The sequence below is a fragment of the Oncorhynchus nerka genome, linkage group LG14, assembly GCF_034236695.1.
Source record: "Oncorhynchus nerka isolate Pitt River linkage group LG14, Oner_Uvic_2.0, whole genome shotgun sequence".
Taxonomy (NCBI): Eukaryota; Metazoa; Chordata; class Actinopteri; order Salmoniformes; family Salmonidae; genus Oncorhynchus; species Oncorhynchus nerka.
The window spans coordinates 98,314,453-98,338,255 of record NC_088409.1 but is presented as its reverse complement, the minus strand read 5'-3'; the positions used below and the strand labels follow the sequence as shown (position 1 = coordinate 98,338,255).

Genomic DNA, 23,803 nt, shown 5'->3' with positions numbered 1-23,803 from the left:
CAATAACTAATCAATAACTAATCTGACATGTAGGCCAGTCCAGTCTTCAATAACTAATCAATAACTAATCTGACATGTAGGCCAGTCCTGTCTTCAATAACTAATCAATAACTAATCTGACATGTAGGCCAGTCCTGTCTTCAATAACTAATCAATAACTAATCAATAACTAATCTGACATGTAGGCCAGTCCTGTCTTCAATAACTAATCTGACATGTAGGCCAGTCCAGTCTTCAATAACTAATCTGACATGTAGGCCAGTCCAGTCTTCAATAACTAATCAATAACTAATCTGACATGTAGGCCAGTCCAGTCTTCAATAACTAATCAATAACTAATCTGACATGTAGGCCAGTCCAGTCTTCAATAACTAATCTGACATGTAGGCCAGTCCAGTCTTCAATAACTAATCTGACATGTAGGCCAGTCCAGTCTTCAATAACTAATCAATAACTAATCTGACATGTAGGCCAGTCCAGTCTTCAATAACTAATCAATAACTAATCTGACATGTAGGCCAGTCCAGTCTTCAATAACTAATCTGACATGTAGGCCAGTCCAGTCTTCAATAACTAATCAATAACTAATCTGACATGTAGGCCAGTCCTGTCTTCAATAACTAATCTGACATGTAGGCCTTCCAGTCTTCAATAACTAATCAATAACTAATCTGACATGTAGGCCAGTCCAGTCTTCAATAACTAATCAATAACTAATCTGACATGTAGGCCAGTCCTGTCTTCAATAACTAATCAATAACTAATCTGACATGTAGGCCAGTCCAGTCTTCAATAACTAATCTGACATGTAGGCCAGTCCAGTCTTCAATAACTAATCTGACATGTAGGCCAGTCCAGTCTTCAATAACTAATCAATAACTAATCTGACATGTAGGCCAGTCCAGTCTTCAATAACTAATCAATAACTAATCAATAACTAATCTGACATGTAGGCCAGTCCAGTCTTCAATAACTAATCAATAACTAATCTGACATGTAGGCCAGTCCAGTCTTCAATAATCAATAACTAATCAATAATCTGACATGTAGGCCAGTCCAGTCTTCAATAACTAATCAATAACTAATCTGACATGTAGGCCAGTCCAGTCTTCAATAACTAATCTGACATGTAGGCCAGTCCAGTCTTCAATAACTAATCTGACATGTAGGCCAGTCCAGTCTTCAATAACTAATCTGACATGTAGGCCAGTCCAGTCTTCAATAACTAATCAATAACTAATCTGACATGTAGGCCAGTCCAGTCTTCAATAACTAATCAATAACTAATCTGACATGTAGGCCAGTCCAGTCTTCAATAACTAATCTGACATGTAGGCCAGTCCAGTCTTCAGTCTCAATCAATAACTAATCTGACATGTAGGCCAGTCCAGTCTTCAATAACTAATCAATAACTAATCTGACATGTAGGCCAGTCCAGTCTTCAATAACTAATCTGACATGTAGGCCAGTCCAGTCTTCAATAACTAATCTGACATGTAGGCCAGTCCAGTCTTCAATAACTAATCTGACATGTAGGCCAGTCCAGTCTTCAATAACTAATCTGACATAATCTGACATGTAGGCCAGTCCAGTCTTCAATAACTAATCAATAACTAATCTGACATGTAGGCCAGTCCAGTCTTCAATAACTAATCTGACTTCAATCTGACATGTAGGCCAGTCCAGTCTTCAATAACTAATCAATAACTAATCTGACATAGGCCAGTCCAGGCTAATCTGACATGTAGGCCAGTCAGTCTTCAATAACTAATCAATAACTAATCTGACATGTAGGCCAGTCCAGTCTTCAATAACTAATCTGACATCTGTAGCCAGTCCTGTCTTCAGTCCAGTCTTCAATAACTAATCTGACATGTAGGCCAGTCCAGTCTTCAATAACTAATCTGACATGTAGGCCAGTCCAGTCTTCAATAACTAATCAATAACTAATCTGACATGTAGGCCAGTCCAGTCTTCAATAACTAATCTGACATGTAGGCCAGTCTTCAATCTAATCAATAACTAATCTGACATGTAGGCCAGTCCAGTCTAATCAATAACTAATCTGACATGTAGGCCAGTCCAGTCTTCAATAACTAATCACATAAGTCTTAATCTGACATGTAGGCCAGTCCAGTCTTCAATAACTAATCTAGGAATCAATAACTAATCTGACATGTAGGCCAGTCCAGTCTTCAATAACTAATCAATAACTAATCTGACATGTAGGCCAGTCCAGTCTTCAATAACTAATCAATAACTAATCTGACATGTAGGCCAGTCCAGTCTTCAATAACTAATCAATAACTAATCTGACATGTAGGCCAGTCCAGTCTTCAATAACTAAATAGGCCAGTCCTGTCTTCAATAACTAATCTGACATAGGCCAGTCCTCAATAACTAATCTTCAATAACCAATCCAGTCAATAACTAATCTGACATGTAGGCCAGTCCAGTCTTCAATAACTAATCAATAACTAATCTGACATGTAGGCCAGTCCAGTCTTCAATAACTAATCAATAACTAATCTGACATGTAGGCCATGTAGGCCAGTCCAGTCTTCAATAACTAATCTGACATGTAGGCCAGTCCAGTCTTCAATAACTAATCTGACATGTAGGCCAGTCCTGTCTTCAATAACTAATCTGACATCTGACGTAGGCCAGTCCAGTCTTCAATAACTAATCAATAACTAATCTGACATGTAGGCCAGTCCAGTCTTCAATAACTAATCAAGTCCAGTCTTCAATAACTAATCTGACATGTAGGCCAGTCCAGTCTTCAATAACTAATCAATAACTAATCTGACATGTAGGCCAGTCCAGTCTTCAATCTAATCAATAATAATCTGACTAGTCCAGTCTTCAATAACTAATCTGACATGTAGGCCAGTCCAGTCTTCAATAACTAATCTGACATGTCCAGGACATGTAGGCCAGTCCAGTCTTCAATAACTAATCTGACATGTAGGCCAGTCCAGTCTTCAATAACTAATCAATAACTAATCTGACATGTAGGCCAGTCCAGTCTTCAATAACTAATCTGACATGTAGGCCAGTCCAGTCTTCAATAACTAATCAATAACTAATCTGACATGTAGGCCAGTCCAGTCTTCAATAACTAATCTGACATGTAGGCCAGTCCAGTCTTCAATAACTAATCTGACATGTAGGCCAGTCCAGTCTTCAATAACTAATCAATAACTAATCTGACATGTAGGCCAGTCCAGTCTTCAATAACTAATCTGACATGTAGGCCAGTCCAGTCTTCAATAACTAATCAATAACTAATCTGACATGTAGGCCAGTCCAGTCTTCAATAACTAATCTGACATTGTGGCCAGTCCAGTCTTCAATAACTAACCTGACATGTCGGCCAGTCCAGTCTTCAATAACTAATCAATAACTAATCTGACATGTAGGCCAGTCCAGTCTTCAATAACTAATCTGACATGTCCAGTCTTCAATAACTAATCAATAACTAATCTGACATGTAGGCCAGTCCAGTCTTCAATAACTAATCTGACATGTAGGCCAGTCCAGTCTTCAATAACTAATCAATAACTAATCTGACATGTAGGCCAGTCCAGTCTTCAATAACTAATCTGACATGTAGGCCAGTCCAGTCTTCAATAACTAATCTGACATGTAGGCCAGTCCAGTCTTCAATAACTAATCAATAACTAATCTGACATGTAGGCCAGTCCAGTCTTCAATAACTAATCTGACATGTAGGCCAGTCCAGTCTTCAATAACTAATCTGACATCTGTAGGCCAGTCCAGTCTTCAATAACTAATCTAACTAATAATCTGACAGTCCAGTCTTCAATAACTAATCAATAACTAATCTGACATGTAGGCCAGTCCAGTCTTCAATAACTAATCTGACATGTAGGCCAGTCCAGTCTTCAATAACTAATCTGACATGTAGGCCAGTCCAGTCTTCAATAACTAATCAATAACTAATCTGACATGTAGGCCAGTCCAGTCTTCAATAACTAATCTGACATGTAGGCCAGTCCAGTCTTCAATAACTAATCTGACATGTAGGCCAGTCCTGTCTTCAATAACTAATCAATAACTAATCTGACATGTAGGCCAGTCCAGTCTTCAATAACTAATCAATAACTAATCTGACATGTAGGCCAGTCCATGTAGGCCAGTCCAGTCTTCAATAACTAATCTGACATGTAGGCCAGTCCTGTCTTCAATAACTAATCAATAACTAATCTGACATGTAGGCCAGTCCAGTCTTCAATAACTAATCTGACATGTAGGCCAGTCCAGTCTTCAATAACTAATCAATAACTAATCTGACATGTAGGCCAGTCCTGTCTTCAATAACTAATCTGACATGTAGGCCAGTCCTGTCTTCAATAACTAATCAATAACTAATCTGACATGTAGGCCAGTCCTGTCTTCAATAACTAATCAATAACTAATCTGACATGTAGGCCAGTCCAGTCTTCAATAACCTGTCTTCAATAAGTCCTGTCTTCAATAACTAATCTGACATGTAGGCCAGTCCTGTCTTCAATAACTAATCAATAACTAATCTGACATGTAGGCCAGTCCAGTCTTCAATAACTAATCTGACATGTAGGCCAGTCCTGTCTTCAATAACTAATCAATAACTAATCAATAACTAATCAATAACTAATCTGACATGTAGGCCAGTCCAGTCTTCAATAACTAATCTGACATGTAGGCCAGTCCAGTCTTCAATAACTAATCAATAACTAATCTGACATGTAGGCCAGTCCTGTCTTCAATAACTAATCTGACATGTAGGCCAGTCCAGTCTTCAATAACTAATCAATAACTAATCTGACATGTAGACCAGTCCTGTCTTCAATAACTAATCTGACATGTAGGCCAGTCCAGTCTTCAATAACTAATCAATAACTAATCTGACATGTAGGCCAGTCCAGTCTTCAATAACTAATCTGACATGTAGGCCAGTCCAGTCTTCAATAACTAATCAATAACTAATCTGACATGTAGGCCAGTCCTGTCTTCAATAACTAATCAATAACTAATCTGACATGTAGGCCAGTCCTGTCTTCAATAACTAATCAATAACTAATCTGACATGTAGGCCAGTCCTGTCTTCAATAACTAATCAATAACTAATCTGACATGTAGGCCAGTCCAGTCTTCAATAACTAATCTGAAATGTGGATGTAGAGATAAAATACTATCGTCATAGTGTTTCTTAGGATTGAAACATTGCCGGATGGTATGCCTGGTTAACCGTCATAAACACAAATTGAGACTATATGTCAATTAAAAAGCAGGCCAAGCGTCAGTCATGATCACAGATAAGAACCATCCTCACGTACGGTACGTCAACCTCGTGTAACTGATCTGGTGTTATTGATTATGGTTGTCGCAGTGACGTGGTGGCTCCGAGTTCAACGTTTTGTAAAGTCTACACCCTCACCCCTTTCCTCAACAACAACCGAGAGAAACGTGGTCTGGCATTGGACGGGAAACTGAAGCACGAGGACACAAACCTGGCTTCTAGTACATTGTGAGTACAATATGTTTTATACAATGCTGTGCTATGCTATAATATACTATACTATGATATACTATGTAATGTTATACTAAACTATACTATAATATTCTAAACTGTGTTATACTATACTATACACTATGTTATACTACACTATGCTATACTATACTATACTATAATATTCTAAACTGTGTTATACTATACACTATGTTATACTACACTATGCTATACTATACTATACTATAATATTCTAAACTGTGTTATACTATACTATACACTATGTTATACTACACTATGATATGTTATACTATGTAATGTTATACTATACTATAATATTCTAAACTATACTATACTATAAAATTCTAAACTATGTTATAATATAATATTCTAAACTGTGTTATACTATACTATAATATTCTAAACTATGTTATACTATAGTATACTATAATATTCTAAACTATGCTATACTATACTATGTTATACTATGTAATGTTATACTATACTATACTATTCTAAACTATGCTATACTATACTATAATATTCTAAACTATGCTATACTATAATATTCTAAACTATGTTATACTATAGTATACTATAATATTCTAAACTATGTTATACTATACTATACTATGCTATACTATACTATACTATTCTAAACTATGCTATACTATACTATAATATTCTAAACTATGCTATACTATACTATAATATTCTAAACTATGCTATACTATACTATACTATAATATTCTAAACTATGCTATACTTTAGTATACTATAATATTCTAAACTATGCTATACTATACTATACTATTCTAAACTATACTATACTATAATATTCTAAACTATGTTATACTATAGTATACTATAATATTCTAAACTATGTTATACTATACTATGCTATACTATACTATGTTATACTATGTAATGTTATACTATACTATTCTAAACTATGCTATACTATACTATAATATTCTAAACTATGCTATACTACACTATAATATTCTAAACTATGCTATACTACACTATAATATTCTAAACTGTGTTATACTATACTATGTTATACTATGTAATGTTATACTATACTATAATATTCTAAACTATGCTATACTATACTATAATATTCTAAACTATGCTATACTATACTATAAAATAATATTATAAACTGTGTTATACTATACTATACACTATGTTATACTACACTATGATATACTATACTATAATATTCTAAACTGTGTTATACTATACTATACTATGCTATACTACACTATGTTATACTCTAATATTCTAAACTGTGTTATGCTATATTATGTTAAACTATACTATGTTATACAATACTGTACTATAATATTCTATACTGTGTTATATTATACTATGTTATACTATAATATTTTAAACTATGTTATACTATACCATACTATAATATTCTAAACTATGTTATACTATACTATAATATTCTAAACTGTGTTATACTATACTATAATATTCTAAACTATGTTATACTACACTATAATATTCTAAACTGTGTTATACTACACTATGTTATACTATAATATTATAAACTGTGTTATGCTATATTATGTTAAACTATACTATGTTATACAATACTGTACTATAATATTCTAAACTATGTTATACTATAGTATGTTATACTATAATATTCTAAACTATGTTATACTATACCATGTTATACTATGTGACACTATAATATTCTAAACTATGTTATACTATACTATGCTATACTATAATATTCTAAACTATGTTATACTATACTATGCTATACTATAATATTCTAAACTATGTTATACTATACCATACTATGTTATGCTATACTATAATATTCTAAACTATGTTATACTATACCATACTATACTATGTCATACTCTACTATTCTATGCAATCTTATACTAGTTAGTTATTAGTTATTATACTACTTATCTTATACTATACTCTATTATACTATACAATTCTATACTGTGTTCTACTATTCTTCAAAGTAGCCATCCTTTGCCTTGATGACAGCTCTGCACACCCTTGGCATTCTCTCAAACAGGTTCATGAGGTAGTCACCTGGAATGCATTTCAATTAACAGGTGTGCCTTGTTAAAGTTTCTTCAAGTGCAGTCGCAAAAACCATCAAGAGCTATGATGAAACTGGCTCTCATGAGGACCGCCACAGGAAAGGAAGACCCAGAGTTACCTCTGCTGCAGAGGATAAGTTCATTAGAGTTAACTGCACCTCAGATTGCAGCGCAAATAAATGCTTCAGAGTTCAAGTAACAGAGACATCTCAACATCAACTGTTCAGAGAGTGAATCAGGCCTTCATGGTCAAATTGCTGCAAAGAAACCACTACTAAGGACACCAATAAGAAGAAGAGACTTGCTTTGGCCAAGAAACACGAGCAATGGACATTAGACCGGTGGAAATCTGTCCTTTGGTCTGATGAGTCCAAATTTGAGATTTGTCTTTGTGAGACGCAGAGCAGGTGAATGGATGATCTCCGCATGTGTGGTTCCCACCGTGAAGCATGGTGGAGGAGGTGTGATGGTGTGGGGGTTCTTTGTTAGGTGACACTGTCTGACACTGTCTATTCTATACTATTCTATGCTATGCTCTGCTATGTCATGTTAAGGTTTCCCCCACTGTGGAGGGATAAAAGCTGAAGTTAGTCTCGCTGTCTTCAGACATATTGTGTATTGACCCTATTATTGTCTTGATGTCGTCGTCCGATATTTTCTCCTATTACACAGTTCATATCTGTATACAACAACCACACCAGCTTCCACAATCCCACCAGTTTCCACAATCCCACCAGTTTCCACAATCCCACCAGTTTCCACAATCCCACCAACTATCCCACCAGTTTCCACAATCCCACCAGTTTCCACAATCCCACCAACAATCCCACCAGTTTCCATAATCCCACCAACAATCCCACCAGTTTCCACAATCCCACCGACTATCCCACCAGTTTCCATAATCCCACCAACAATCCCACCAGCTTCTACAATTCCACCAACAATCCCACCAGTTTCCACAATCCCACCAACAATCCCACCAGTTTCCACAATCCCACCAGTTTCCCAACCGACTATCCCACCAGTTTCCACAATCCCACCAACAATCCCACCAGCTTCTACAATTCCACCAACAATCCCACCAGTTTCCACAATCCCACCAACAATCCCACCAGTTTCCACAATCCCACCGACTATCCCACCAGTTTCCACAATCCCACCAATAATCCCACCAGTTTCCACAATCCCACAAATTTCCAATCTCCCCAACAATCCCACCAGTTTCCACAATCACACCAGGTTCCACAATCCCACCAGCTTCCACAATCCCACCAGCTTCCACAATCACACCAGCTTCCACAATCCCACCAGTTTCCACAATCCCAGGTGGTGAATGAAGGGCTTGGTGATAATCAGAAGATGTCAGTCAGTGATTTTTTAATAGATTTTTTTGTCCGATCAACAGGTTAAGAGAGGGAGCCAACAAGGAGATCCTGGGTATCATCGTATCCTACAAAGTCAAAGTGAAGCTTGTTGTGTCTCGAGGCGGGTATGCACTTTACACATACATCTTGGTGTTAGATTTAGGGTTTAAACATACATCTTGGTGTTAGAGTTAGGGTTTAAACATACATCTTGATGTTAGAGTTAGGGTTTACACATACATCTTGGTGTTAGAGTTTAAACATACATCTTGGTGTCAGAGTTAGGGTTTAAACATACATCTTGGTGTCAGAGTTAGGGTTTAAACATACATCTTGGTGTCAGAGTTAGGGTTTAAACATACATCTTGGTGTCAGAGTTAGGGTTTAAACATACATCTTGGTGTCAGAGTTAGGGTTTAAACATACATCTTGGTGTCAGAGTTAGGGTTTAAACATACATCTTGGTGTCAGAGTTAGGGTTTAAACATACATCTTGGTGTCAGAGTTAGAGTTTAAACATACATCTTGGTGTTAGGGTTTAAACATACATCTTGGTGTCAGAGTTAGGGTTTAAACATACATCTTGGTGTTAGAGTTAGGGTTTAAACATACATCTTGGTGTCAGAGTTAGGGTTTAAACATACATCTTGGTGTCAGAGTTTAAACATACATCTTGGTGTCAGAGTTAGGGTTTAAACATACATCTTGGTGTCAGAGTTAGGGTTTAAACATACATCTTGGTGTCAGAGTTAGGGTTTAAACATACATCTTGGTTTCAGAGTTAGGGTTTAAACATACATCTTGGTGTCAGTTAGAGTTTAAACATACATCTTGGTGTCAGAGTTAGGGTTTAAACATACATCTTGGTGTCAGAGTTAGGGTTTACACATACATCTTGGTGTTAGGGTTTAAACATACATCTTGGTGTCAGAGTTAGGGTTTAAACATACATCTTGGTGTCAGAGTTAGGGTTTAAACATACATCTTGGTGTCAGAGTTAGGGTTTAAACATACATCTTGATGTTAGAGTTAGGGTTTAAACATACATCTTGGTGTCAGAGTTAGAGTTTAAACATACATCTTGGTGTCAGAGTTAGGGTTTAAACATACATCTTGGTGTCAGAGTTAGAGTTTAAACACACATCTTGATGTTAGAGTTTAAACATACATCTTGGTGTCAGAGTTAGGGTTTAAACACACATCTTGGTGTCAGAGTTAGGGTTTAAACATACATCTTGGTGTCAGAGTTAGGGTTTAAACATACATCTTGGTGTTAGAGTTAGGGTTTAAACATACATCTTGGTGTTAGAGTTAGGGTTTAAACATACATCTTGGTGTTAGAGTTAGGGTTTAAACATACATCTTGGTGTCAGAGTTAGAGTTTAAACATACATCTTGGTGTCAGAGTTAGGGTTTACACATAATATTATAAGATGGTTAATGTAATAAATTAGTATTCTAATTCCTAATTCTATGTTACTGTATTGCTGAGGTAAAAAAATAAAAATAAAAACTGACAATGTTTCATTGATTTCAGACTCTTAGGAGATCTGGCAACGAGGTAAACAGAGATGTTTCTGTGATGACGGTGCATGCCAATACTGGTGGCTAGAGTTGTAGTGCTGTTTGTTTTGCTGAAGAGATGTACATATATACTCTACGTTGTTATACAGCGCAGACTGTAATATCAGTATAATAATACAAGATGTAAAATACATTGAAATGCTAATTCATAAACTTGTTTGTTCATCATACATCAATCATCTACATGTAGTTTCATTTTCTTTTCCAGCGATGTCCATGTTGAGCTGCCATTTACGTTAATGCATCCCAAACCAATCGAAGATGCAATCTACAGAGATGGTATGTTTCTACTTTTATGCAGTGTTTTCAGTTCACAAGTTTTCAATGTCTTTCTGTTTTCAATCAATCAACAAAAACCTTTCTTGGTCTGAGATGATGAATTATAATGGTCCATTAATTGTATTTCAGCTGCAGACGAGGCGCCAATAGACACAAACTTGATAGAATTTGACACAAAGTAAGAAGCTCTACTCCTGGTCTGTCTGATAGTTTAACACAGTATAACACAGTCACCCTGTTTGTCTGTCTGTCTGTCACTCTAACATACTGGGCCTTGTTGCTTACTGCCTACTGCTTACTGCTTACTGCTTACTGCCTGCTACTTACTGCCTGCTGTTTACTACCTGTTGCTTACTGCCTTCTGCTTACTGCCTGTTGCCTTCTGCTTACTGCCTGCTGCCTTCTGCTTACTGCCTGCTGCCTTCTGCTTACTGCCTGCTGCCTTCTGCTTACTGCCTGCTGCCTTCTGCTTACTTCCTGCTGCCTTCTGCTTACTGCCTACTGCCTTCTGCTTACTGCACCACTTGTCCTCGTCAATAAAACATGGCTTCACTTCCTCCTGTTTCATTTCCTCTCTATAACAACCCATGTCTGACCATACAGCCTAACAGTCCATCTCTGACCATACAGCCTAACAGTCCATCTCTGGTCATACAGCCTAACAGTCCATCTCTGACCATACAGTCCATCTCTGACCATACAGCCTAACAGTCCATCTCTGGTCATACAGTCCATCTCTGACCATACAGCCTAACAGTCCATCTCTGGTCATACAGCCTAACAGTCCATCTCTGACCATACAGCCTAACAGTCCATCTCTGGTCATACAGCCTAACAGTCCATCTCTGACCATACAGTCCATCTCTGACCATACAGCCTAACAGCCCATCTCTGACCATACAGCCTAACAGTCCATCTCTGACCATACAGCCTAACAGTCCATCTCTGACCATACAGTCCATCTCTGACCATACAGCCTACAGTCCATCTCTGGTCATACAGCCTAACAGTCCTTCTCTGACCATACAGCCTAACAGTCCACCTCTGACCATACAGCCTAACAGTCCATCTCTGGTCATACAGCCTAACAGTCCATCTCTGACCATACAGTCCATCTCTGGTCATACAGCGTAACAGTCCATCTCTGGTCATACAGCGTAACAGTCCATCTCTGGTCATACAGCGTAACAGTCCATCTCTGACCATACAGCCTAACAGTCCATCTCTGACCATACAGCCTAACAGTCCATCTCTGACCATACAGCCTAACAGTCCATCTCTGACCATACAGCCTAACAGTCCATCTCTGACCATACAGCCTAACAGTCCATCTCTGACCATACAGCCTAACAGTCCATCTCTGACCATACAGGCCATCTCTGGTCATACAGCGTAACAGTCCATCTCTGACCATACAGCCTAACAGTCCATCTCTGACCATACAGCCTAACAGTCCATCTCTGACCATACAATCCATCTCTGGTCATACAGCGTAACAGTCCATCTCTGGTCATACAGCGTAACAGTCCATCTCTGGTCATACAGCCTAACAGTCCATCTCTGACCATACAGTCCATCTCTGGTCATACAGCGTAACAGTCCATCTCTGGTCATACAGCCTAACAGTCCATCTCTGGTCATACAGCCTAACAGTCCATCTCTGACTATACAGCCTAACAGTCCATCTCTGACCATACAGTCCATCTCTGACCATACAGTCCATCTCTGGTCATACAGTCCATCTCTGACCATACAGTCCATCTCTGGTCATACAGCGTAACAGTCCATCTCTGGTCATACAGTCCATCTCTGACCATACAGTCCATCTCTGGTCATACAGCGTAACAGTCCATCTCTGGTCATACAGCGTAACAGTCCATCTCTGGTCATACAGCCTAACAGTCCATCTCTGACCATACAGTCCATCTCTGGTCATACAGCGTAACAGTCCATCTCTGGTCATACAGCGTAACAGTCCATCTCTGGTCATACAGCCTAACAGTCCATCTCTGACCATACAGTCCATCTCTGGTCATACAGCGTAACAGTCCATCTCTGGTCATACAGCCTAACAGTCCATCTCTGGTCATACAGCCTAACAGTCCATCTCTGACCATACAGCCTAACAGTCCATCTCTGGTCATACAGCCTAACAGTCCATCTCTGACCATACAGTCCATCTCTGGTCATACAGCGTAACAGTCCATCTCTGGTCATACAGCGTAACAGTCCATCTCTGGTCATACAGCGTAACAGTCCATCTCTGGTCATACAGCGTAACAGTCCATCTCTGGTCATACAGCGTAACAGTCCATCTCTGGTCATACAGCGTAACAGTCCATCTCTGGTCATACAGCGTAACAGTCCATCTCTGGTCATACAGCGTAACAGTCCATCTCTGGTCATACAGCGTAACAGTCCATCTCTGGTCATACAGCGTAACAGTCCATCTCTGGTCATACAGCGTAACAGTCCATCTCTGGTCATACAGCGTAACAGTCCATCTCTGGTCATACAGCGTAACAGTCCATCTCTGGTCATACAGCGTAACAGTCCATCTCTGGTCATACAGCGTAACAGTCCATCTCTGGTCATGCACATTTACCAGCAAATAGGCCCGATTATGAATAATACATTCAATATTCAATGTCTTTCATGTAATGTTGTCTCTCCCAGCACACCCTCTTTATTTTTTCAATCCCCCTTGTTTTATGGCCATTTATATGACTGACAGCAGGAAAGAGATGGTAACCACGGCAGGTTTCTGTAGCTCTCAGACTGTTAGAAGCATTAGTGTTGTTGACGGACCCGTGTCATGATGTGCTGACGATACCATTTCAGACGTGATGCGCTGACGATACCATTTCAGACGTGATGTGCTGACGTGTTTCCTAAACCCCGTAATGTCTGTAAATGACTATGACCAGGATTCAATCCCCCCCCCCAAAAAAATGCGTTTGTCCGCAATGCGCGTTTTTAGAAGGGCAATGAGCCTAGTGCTCACGGTAAACGCTGCGTATTGTATGTCGGGTTCAGTGGGAAATTCACTTTTAAACGGTGCATTGTCCAACTCCGCGATCCGGATTGAATACCGAAATAAATAACAGTAACAACCCAGAAACAACGACAACAACAGAATAAGCTAAGACGTGTGCTGAGCTGACCATAAGCCTACAGTAAATAAATAATCAAAATAATTGTGATTTCACCCCATTTTTGAACCACCTGTGTGTAGTGCAATATGAAGGGGTTATAACCTGTGTGTAGTGCAATATGAAGGGGTTATAACCTGTGTGTAGTGCAATATGAAGGGGTTATAACCTGTGTGTAGTGCAATATGAAGGGGTTATAACCTGTGTGTAGTGCAATATGAAGGGGTTATAACCTGTGTGTAGTGCAATATGAAGGGGTTATAACCTGTGTGTAGTGCAATATGAAGGGGTTATAACCTGTGTGTAGTGCAATATGAAGGGGTTATAACCTGTGTGTAGTGCAATATGAAGGGGTTATAACCTGTGTGTAGTGCAATATGAAGGGGTTATAACCTGTGTGTAGTGCAATATGAAGGGGTTATAACCTGTGTGTAGTGCAATATGAAGGGGTTATAACCTGTGTGTAGTGCAATATGAAGGGGTTATAACCTGTGTGTAGTGCAATATGAAGGGGTTATAACCCTGTAGTGCAATATGAAGGGTGTGTAGTGCAATATGAAGGGGTTATAACCTGTGTGTAGTGCAATATGAAGGGGTTATAACCTGTGTGTAGTGCAATATGAAGGGGTTATAACCTGTGTGTAGTGCAATATGAAGGGGTTATAACCTGTGTGTAGTGCAATATGAAGGGGTTATAACCTGTGTGTAGTGCAATATGAAGGGGTTATAACCTGTGTGTAGTGCAATATGAAGGGGTTATAACCTGTGTGTAGTGCAATATGAAGGGGTTATAACCTGTGTGTAGTGCAATATGAAGGGGTTATAACCTGTGTGTAGTGCAATATGAAGGGGTTATAACCTGTGTGTAGTGCAATATGAAGGGGTTATAACCTGTGTGTAGTGCAATATGAAGGGGTTATAACCTGTGTGTAGTGCAATATGAAGGGGTTATAACCTGTGTGTAGTGCAATATGAAGGGTTATAACCTGTGTGTAGTGCAATATGAAGGGGTTATAACCTGTGTGTAGTGCAATATGAAGGGTTATAACCTGTGTGTAGTGCAATATGAAGGGGTTATAACCTGTGTGTAGTGCAATATGAAGGGGTTATAACCTGTGTAGTGCAATATGAAGGGGTTATAACCTGTGTGTAGTGCAATATGAAGGGGTTATAACCTGTGTGTAGTGCAATATGAAGGGGTTATAACCTGTGTGTAGTGCAATATGAAGGGGTTATAACCTGTGTGTAGTGCAATATGAAGGGGTTATAACCTGTGTGTAGTGCAATATGAAGGGGTTATAACCTGTGTGTAGTGCAATATGAAGGGGTTATAACCTGTGTGTAGTGCAATATGAAGGGGTTATAACCTGTGTGTAGTGCAATATGAAGGGGTTATAACCTGTGTGTAGTGCAATATGAAGGGGTTATAACCTGTGTAGTGCAATATGAAGGGGTTATAACCTGTGTGTAGTGCAATATGAAGGGGTTATAACCTGTGTGTAGTGCAATATGAAGGGGTTATAACCTGTGTGTAGTGCAATATGAAGGGGTTATAACCTGTGTGTAGTGCAATATGAAGGGGTTATAACCTGTGTGTAGTGCAATATGAAGGGTTATAACCTGTGTGTAGTGCAATATGAAGGGGTTATAACCTGTGTGTAGTGCAATATGAAGGGGTTATAACCTGTGTGTAGTGCAATATGAAGGGGTTATAACCTGTGTGTAGTGCAATATGAAGGGGTTATAACCTGTGTGTAGTGCAATATGAAGGGGTTATAACCTGTGTGTAGTGCAATATGAAGGGGTTATAACCTGTGTGTAGTGCAATATGAAGGGGTTATAACCTGTGTGTAGTGCAATATGAAGGGGTTATAACCTGTGTGTAGTGCAATATGAAGGGGTTATAACGAGTTATAAAGGACTGTGAACTTTATAACGGCTTAAACAGTATAGTCTCTAATCAGTGCACTTCACTAACCATCTTTGATCTGTTACACTTTACTAGTCATCTGATCTAATACACTTTACTAAACATCTGATCTAATACACTTTACTAAACATCTGATCTATTACACTTCACTAACCATCTTTGATCTGTTACACTTTACTAGTCATCTGATCTATTACACTTTACTAGTCATCTGATCTAATACACTTTACTAAACATCTGATCTAATACACTTTGCTAAACATCTGATCTAATACACTTTACTAGTCATCTGATCTAATACACTTTACTAAACATCTGATCTAATACACTTTACTAAACATCTGATCTATTACACTTTCCTAAACATCTGATCTATTACACTTTACTAAACATCTGATCTAATACACTTCACTAACCATCTTTGATCTGTTACACTTTACTAGTCATCTGATCTAATACACTTTACTAAACATCTGATCTAATACACTTTACTAAACATCTGATCTATTACACTTTACTAAACATCTGATCTATTACACTTTACTAGTCATCTGATCTAATACACTTTACTAAACATCTGATCTAATACACTTTGCTAAACATCTGATCTAATACACTTTGCTAAACATCTGATCTATTACACTTTACTAGTCATCTGATCTAATACACTTTACTAAACATCTGATCTAATACACTTTGCTAAACATCTGATCTAATACACTTTACTAAACATCTGATCTATTACACTTTGCTAAACATCTGATCTAATACACTTTGCTAAACATCTGATCTATTACACTTTACTAGTCATCTGATCTAATACACTTTACTAAACATCTGATCTATTACACTTTACTAAACATCTGATCTATTACACTTTACTAGTCATCTGATCTAATACACTTTACTAAACATCTGATCTAATACACTTTACTAAACATCTGATCTAATACACTTTACTAAACATCTGATCTAATACACTTTGCTAAACATCTGATCTAATACACTTTACTAGTCATCTGATCTAATACACTTTACTAGTCATCTGATCTAATACACTTTACTAAACATCTGATCTATTACACTTTACTAGTCATCTGATCTAATACACTTTACTAAACATCTGAAACATCTGTCATCTATCTAATACACTTTACTAGTCATCTGATCTAATACACTTTACTAAACATCTGATCTAATACACTTTACTAAACATCTGATCTAATACACTTTACTAAACATCTGATCTATTAAACATCTGATCTAATACACTTTACTAAACATCTGATCTATTACACTTTACTAAACATCTGATCTAATACACTTTACTAAACATCTGATCTAATACACTTTACTAAACATCTGATCTAATACACTTTGCTAAACATCTGATCTAATACACTTTGCTAAACATCTGATCTATTACACTTTACTAGTCATCTGATCTAATACACTTTACTAAACATCTGATCTATTACACTTTACTAGTCATCTGATCTAATACACTTTACTAAACATCTGATCTATTACACTTTACTAAACATCTGATCTAATACACTTTACTAAACATCTGATCTAATACACTTTACTAAACATCTGATCTAATACACTTTGCTAAACATCTGATCTAATAAACATCTTTACTAAACATCTGATCTAATACACTTTACTAAACATCTGATCTAATACACTTTACTAAGTCATCTGATCTAATACACTAAACATTGATCTAATAAACATCTGATCTAATACACTAAACATTGATCTAATACACTTTGCTAAACATCTGATCTAATACACTTTGCTAAACATCTGATCTAATACACTTTGCTAAACATCTGATCTAATACACTTTGCTAAACATCTGATCTATTACACTTTACTAAACATCTGATCTAATACACTTTACTAGTCATCTGATCTAATACACTTTACTAAACATCTGATCTATTACACTTTACTAAACATCTGATCTAATACACTTTACTAAACATCTGATCTATTACACTTTACTAAACATCTGATCTATTACACTTTACTAGTCATCTGATCTAATACACTTTACTAAACATCTGATCTAATACACTTTACTAAACATCTGATCTAATACACTTTACTAAACATCTGATCTAATACACTTTACTAAACATCTGATCTAATACACTTTGCTAAACATCTGATCTAATACACTTTACTAAACATCTGATCTATTACACTTTGCTAAACATCTGATCTATTACACTTTACTAGTCATCTGATCTAATACACTTTACTAAACATCTGATCTATTACACTTTACTAAACATCTGATCTATTACACTTTACTAAACATCTGATCTATTACACTTTGCTAAACATCTGATCTATTACACTTTACTAGTCATCTGATCTAATACACTTTACTAAACATCTGATCTATTACACTTTACTAAACATCTGATCTATTACACTTTACTAAACATCTGATCTATTACACTTTACTAGTCATCTGATCTAATACACTTTACTAGTCATCTGATCTAATACACTTTACTAAACATCTGATCTATTACACTTTACTAAACATCTGATCTATTACACTTTACTAGTCATCTGATCTAATACACTTTACTAAACATCTGATCTATTACACTTTACTAGTCATCTGATCTAATACACTTTACTAAACATCTGATCTAATACACTTTACTAAACATCTGATCTATTACACTTTACTAGTCATCTGATCTAATACACTTTACTAAACATCTGATCTATTACACTTTACTAAACATCTGATCTATTACACTTTACTAGTCATCTGATCTAATACACTTTACTAAACATCTGATCTATTACACTTTACTAAACATCTGATCTATTACACCTAGTCATCTGATCTAATACACTTTACTAAACATCTGATCTATTACACTTTACTAAACATCTGATCTATTACACTTTACTAGTCATCTGATCTAATACACTTTACTAAACATCTGATCTAATACACTTTCCTAAACATCTGATCTATTACACTTTACTAAACATCTGATCTAATACACTTTACTAGTCATCTGATCTAATACACTTTACTAAACATCTGATCTATTACACTTTACTAAACATCTGATCTAATACACTTTACTAGTCATCTGATCTATTACACTTTACTAAACATCTGATCTATTACACTTTACTAAACATCTGATCTAATACACTTTACTAAACATCTGATCTATTACACTTTACCAACCATCTCTGATCTAATACACTTTACTAAACATCTGATCTAATACACTTTCCTAAACATCTGATCTATTACACTTTACTAAACATCTGATCTATTACACTTTACTAAACATCTGATCTAATACACTTTACTAAACATCTGATCTATTACACTTTACCAACCATCTCTGATCTAATACACTTTACTAGTCATCTGATCTAATACACTTTACCAACCATCTCTGATCTAATACACTTTACCAACCATCTCTGATCTAATACACTTTACTAGTCATCTGATCTAATACACTTTACTAAACATCTGATCTAATACACTTTACCAACCATCTCTGATCTAATACACTTTACCAACCATCTCTGATCTAATACACTTTACCAACCATCTCTGATCTAATACAATTTACTAAACAAATGTCTTCCCGTCTGCTATAAACCAAAATGTCTCCCCGTCTGCTATAAATCAAAATGTCTCCCCGTCTGCTATAAATCAAAATGTCTCCCCGTCTGCTATGAACCAAAATGTCTCCCCGTCTGCTATGAACCAAAATGTCTTCCCGTCTGCTATGAACCAAAATGTCTCCCCGTCTGCTATGAACCAAAATGTCTCCCCGTCTGCTATGAACCAAAATGTCTCCCCATCTGCTATGAATCAAAATGTCTCCCTCTGTCTGCCATCAATCATTGATGCATTAATGCACTTAAAGTGTACTTCTGGATCCTGACTAACTGAGTTTACTCTCTCCAGCGACGATGACATCATCTTTGAGGATTTTGCGCGTCAGCGGCTGATCGGAGCGAAAGACGACGAGGATGAGGAGGGCGCAGACTCTCCCAAGCTGAACCACAGATAGAGGAGGGAGATGGAAGCTGCTGTGTTGTTCCTGTTTTGTGGTACAGAGGAGCTACTGTGACTGGAGGAGAGAGGGAGACCCTTTAGAGTCCAGGGAGACCCTTTTAAACACACTCACAGTGGTGCCGTTGTCCTGTTCTTGTTCACATTCGTCTTCTCCATACAGCAAGGATGTTAGAGAGTTTAGAGGAAATGAGGCCTAGTCGTGGTGTGGTTTGAGGGGGGTGGACCTTGAGTTCTAGTCGTGGTGTGGTTTGAGGGGAGTGGACCTTGAGGTCTAGTCGTGGTGTGGTTTGAGGGGGGTGGACCTTGAGTTCTAGTCGTGGTGTGGTTTGAGGGGGGTGGACCTTGAGTTCTAGTCGTGGTGTGGTTTGAGGGGGTGGACCTTGAGTTCTAGTCATGGTGTGGTTTGAGGGGGTGGACCTTGAGGTCTAGTCGTGGTGTGGTTTGAGGGGGTGGACCTTGAGTTCTAGTCGTGGTTTGGTTTGAGGGGGTGGACCTTGAGGTCTAGTCGTGGTGTGGTTTGAGGGGGTGGACCTTGAGTTCTAGGCATGGTGTGGTTTGAGGGGGTGGACCTTGAGTTCTAGTCGTGGTGTGGTTTGAGGGGGTGGACCTTGAGGTCTAGTCGTGGTGTGGTTTGAGGGGAGTGGACCTTGAGTTCTAGTCGTGGTGTGGTTTGAGGGGAGTGGACCTTGAGTTCTAGTCGTGGTGTGGTTTGAGGGGGGTGGACCTTTAGTTCTAGTCGTGGTTTGGTTTGAGGGGAGTGGACCTTGAGTTCTAGTCGTGGTGTGGTTGGAGGGGGGTGGACCTTGAGTTCTAGTCGTGGTGTGGTTGGAGGGGGTGGACCTTGAGTTCTAGTCGTGGTGTGGTTGGAGGGGGTGGACCTTGAGTTCTAGGCATGGTGGTTTGAGGGGGTGGACCGTGAGAAGTATGTGGTTTGGAGGGGGTGGTCTTGCTAAAAGTTCAACACAAACTGGTGTGGTTTCCAGTGGCAGCATGGACCTTTAATGACTCTAGTTGGTACCTGGTTTCATTAGGACTGAACAGTCACCTTGGTTTGAGGGGAGTGGACTCTGTTATACCTGGTTTCATTAGGACTGAACAGTCACCTTTAAGACTCTGTTATACCTGGTTTCATTAGGACTGAACAGTCACCTTTAATGACTCTGTTATACCTGGTTTCATTAGGACTGGGGTGGACCTTTAAGTTCTGTTATACCTGGTTTCATTAGGACTGAACAGTCACCTTTAATGACTCTGTTATACCTGGTTTCATTAGGACTGAACAGTCACCTTTAATGACTCTAGTCGGTTATACCTGGTTTCATTAGGACTGAACAGTCACCTTTAAGTTCTGTTATACCTGGTTTGGTTTAGGGAGTCACCTTTAATGAGTTCTACCTGGTTTGGTTAGGACTGAACAGTGGACCTTTAATGACTCTGTTCTACCTGGTTTGGTTGGAGGTGGACCTTCAGTTTAATGGTCTGGTTATACCTGGTTTCTAGGCATGGTGTGGTTGGAGGGGGGGGATGGACCGTGGAATATGGACATGGTTTCATTAGGTCTTGAACAGTCAACACAAACTCTGTTATACATGGTTCCAGTGGCAGCATACCTTTAATGACTCTGTTATACCTGGTTTCATTAGGACTGAACAGTCACCTTTAATGACTCTGTTATACCTGGTTTCATTAGGACTGAACAGTCACCTTTAATGACTCTGTTATACCTGGTTTCATTAGGACTGAACAGTCACCTTTAATGACTCTGTTATACCTGGTTTCATTAGGACTGAACAGTCACCTTTAATGACTCTGTTATACCTGGTTTCATTAGGACTGAACAGTCACCTTTAATGACTCTGTTATACCTGGTTTCATTAGGACTGAACAGTCACCTTTAATGACTCTGTTATACCTGGTTTCATTAGGACTGAACAGTCACCTTTAATAACTCTGTTATACCTGGTTTCATTAGGACTGAACAGTCACCTTTAATGACTCTGTTATACCTGGTTTCATTAGGACTGAACAGTCACCTTTAATGACTCTGTTATACCTGGTTTCATTAGGACTGAACAGTCACCTTTAATGACTCTGTTATACATGGTTTCATTAGGACTGAACAGTCACCTTTAATGACTCTGTTATACCTGGTTTCATTAGGACTGAACAGTCACCTTTAATGACTCTGTTATACCTGGTTTCAATTAGGACTGAACAGTCACCTTTAATGACTCTGTTATACCTGGTTTCATTAGGACTGAACAGTCACCTTTAATGACTCTGTTATACCTGGTTTCATTAGGACTGAACAGTCACCTTTAATGACTCTGTTATACCTGGTTTCATTAGGACTGAACAGTCACCTTTAATGACTCTGTTATACCTGGTTTCATTAGGACTGAACAGTCACCTTTAATGACTCTGTTATACCTGGTTTCATTAGGACTGAACAGTCACCTTTAATGACTCTGTTATACCTGGTTTCATTAGGACTGAACAGTCACCTTTAATGACTCTGTTATACCTGGTTTCATTAGGACTGAACAGTCACCTTTAATGACTCTGTTATACCTGGTTTCATTAGGACTGAACAGTCACCTTTAATGACTCTGGACAGTCCACTGTACCACCCCAAGAGCAGGACAGTCCACTGTAACACCCCAAGAGCAGGACAGTCCACTGTACCACCCCAAGAGCAGGACAGTCCACTGTACCACCCCAAGAGCAGGACAGTCCACTGTACCACCCCAAGAGCAGGACAGTCCACTGTACCACCCCAAGAGCAGGACAGTCCACTGTACCACCCCAAGAGCAGGACAGTCCACTGTACCACCCCAAGAGCAGGACAGTCCACTGTACCACCCCAAGAGCAGGACAGTCCACTGTAACACCCCAAGAGCAGGACAGTCCACTGTACCACCCCAAGAGCGGGACAGTCCACTGTACCACCCCAAGAGCAGGACAGTCCACTATATCACCCCAAGAGCAGGACAGTCCACTGTACCACCCCAAGAGCGGGACAGTCCACTGTACCACCCCAAGAGCAGGACAGTCCACTATATCACCCCAAGAGCAGGACAGTCCACTGTACCACCCCAAGAGCAGGACAGTCCACTATATCACCAAGAGCAGGACAGTCCACTGTACCACCCCAAGAGCAGGACAGTCCACTGTACCACCCCAAGAGCAGGACAGTCCACTGTACCACCCCAAGAGCAGGACAGTCCACTGTACCACCCCAAGAGCAGGACAGTCCAGAGACCCCCCCCCCGAATAAATATTTTATAAGGAAGATAATTGATCTATTTATATGAATGAGTGGCCTTGTTCTTTTGCATGAAACATACCTGTACTTTCTATGTTTTATGTGACACTTATTTTCACAATTCATCCCAGGTAGCCTAGCGGTTAGAGCACTGGGCCAGTAACCTGAAGGTTGCTGGTTTAAATACCCGAGCCAACAAGGTGAAAAATCTGTTGATGTACTCTTGAGCAAAATGGTGAGCAAGGCACTTAACCGTAATTTACTCATTTGCTCCAGGGGTACCGTACCACTACAGGGATACCACACCACTACAGGGGTACCGCACCACTACAGGGGTACCGCACCACTACAGGGGTACCGCACCACTACAGGGGTACCGCACCACTACAGGGGTACCACACCACTACAGGGGTACCACACCACTACAGGGGTACCACACCACTACAGGGGTACCACACCACTACAGGGGTACCGTACCACTACAGGGGTACCAGGGGTACCGCACCACTACAGGGGTACCACACCACTACAGGGGTACCAAACCAC

At 38.8% G+C, this 23,803-nt stretch overlaps 1 protein-coding gene across 1 annotated transcript in view; it reads left to right on the top strand.

Moving 5' to 3' along the window:
- The window catches only part of arrb1 (arrestin, beta 1), a gene marked incomplete at its 5' end in the record, with an annotated part of 66,828 nt that extends 46,479 nt beyond the window's left edge, over positions 1-20,349 (top strand). Inside the window, 6 exons of the mRNA XM_065027158.1 lie at positions 5,396-5,533; positions 9,002-9,085; positions 10,498-10,521; positions 10,753-10,823; positions 10,953-11,001; positions 19,882-20,349. Coding sequence (XP_064883230.1) covers positions 5,396-5,533; positions 9,002-9,085; positions 10,498-10,521; positions 10,753-10,823; positions 10,953-11,001; positions 19,882-19,987 — 472 coding nt within the window. The remainder of the gene's footprint in view (positions 1-5,395; positions 5,534-9,001; positions 9,086-10,497; positions 10,522-10,752; positions 10,824-10,952; positions 11,002-19,881) is intronic.
- Positions 20,350-23,803: the final 3,454 nt, after the last annotated feature.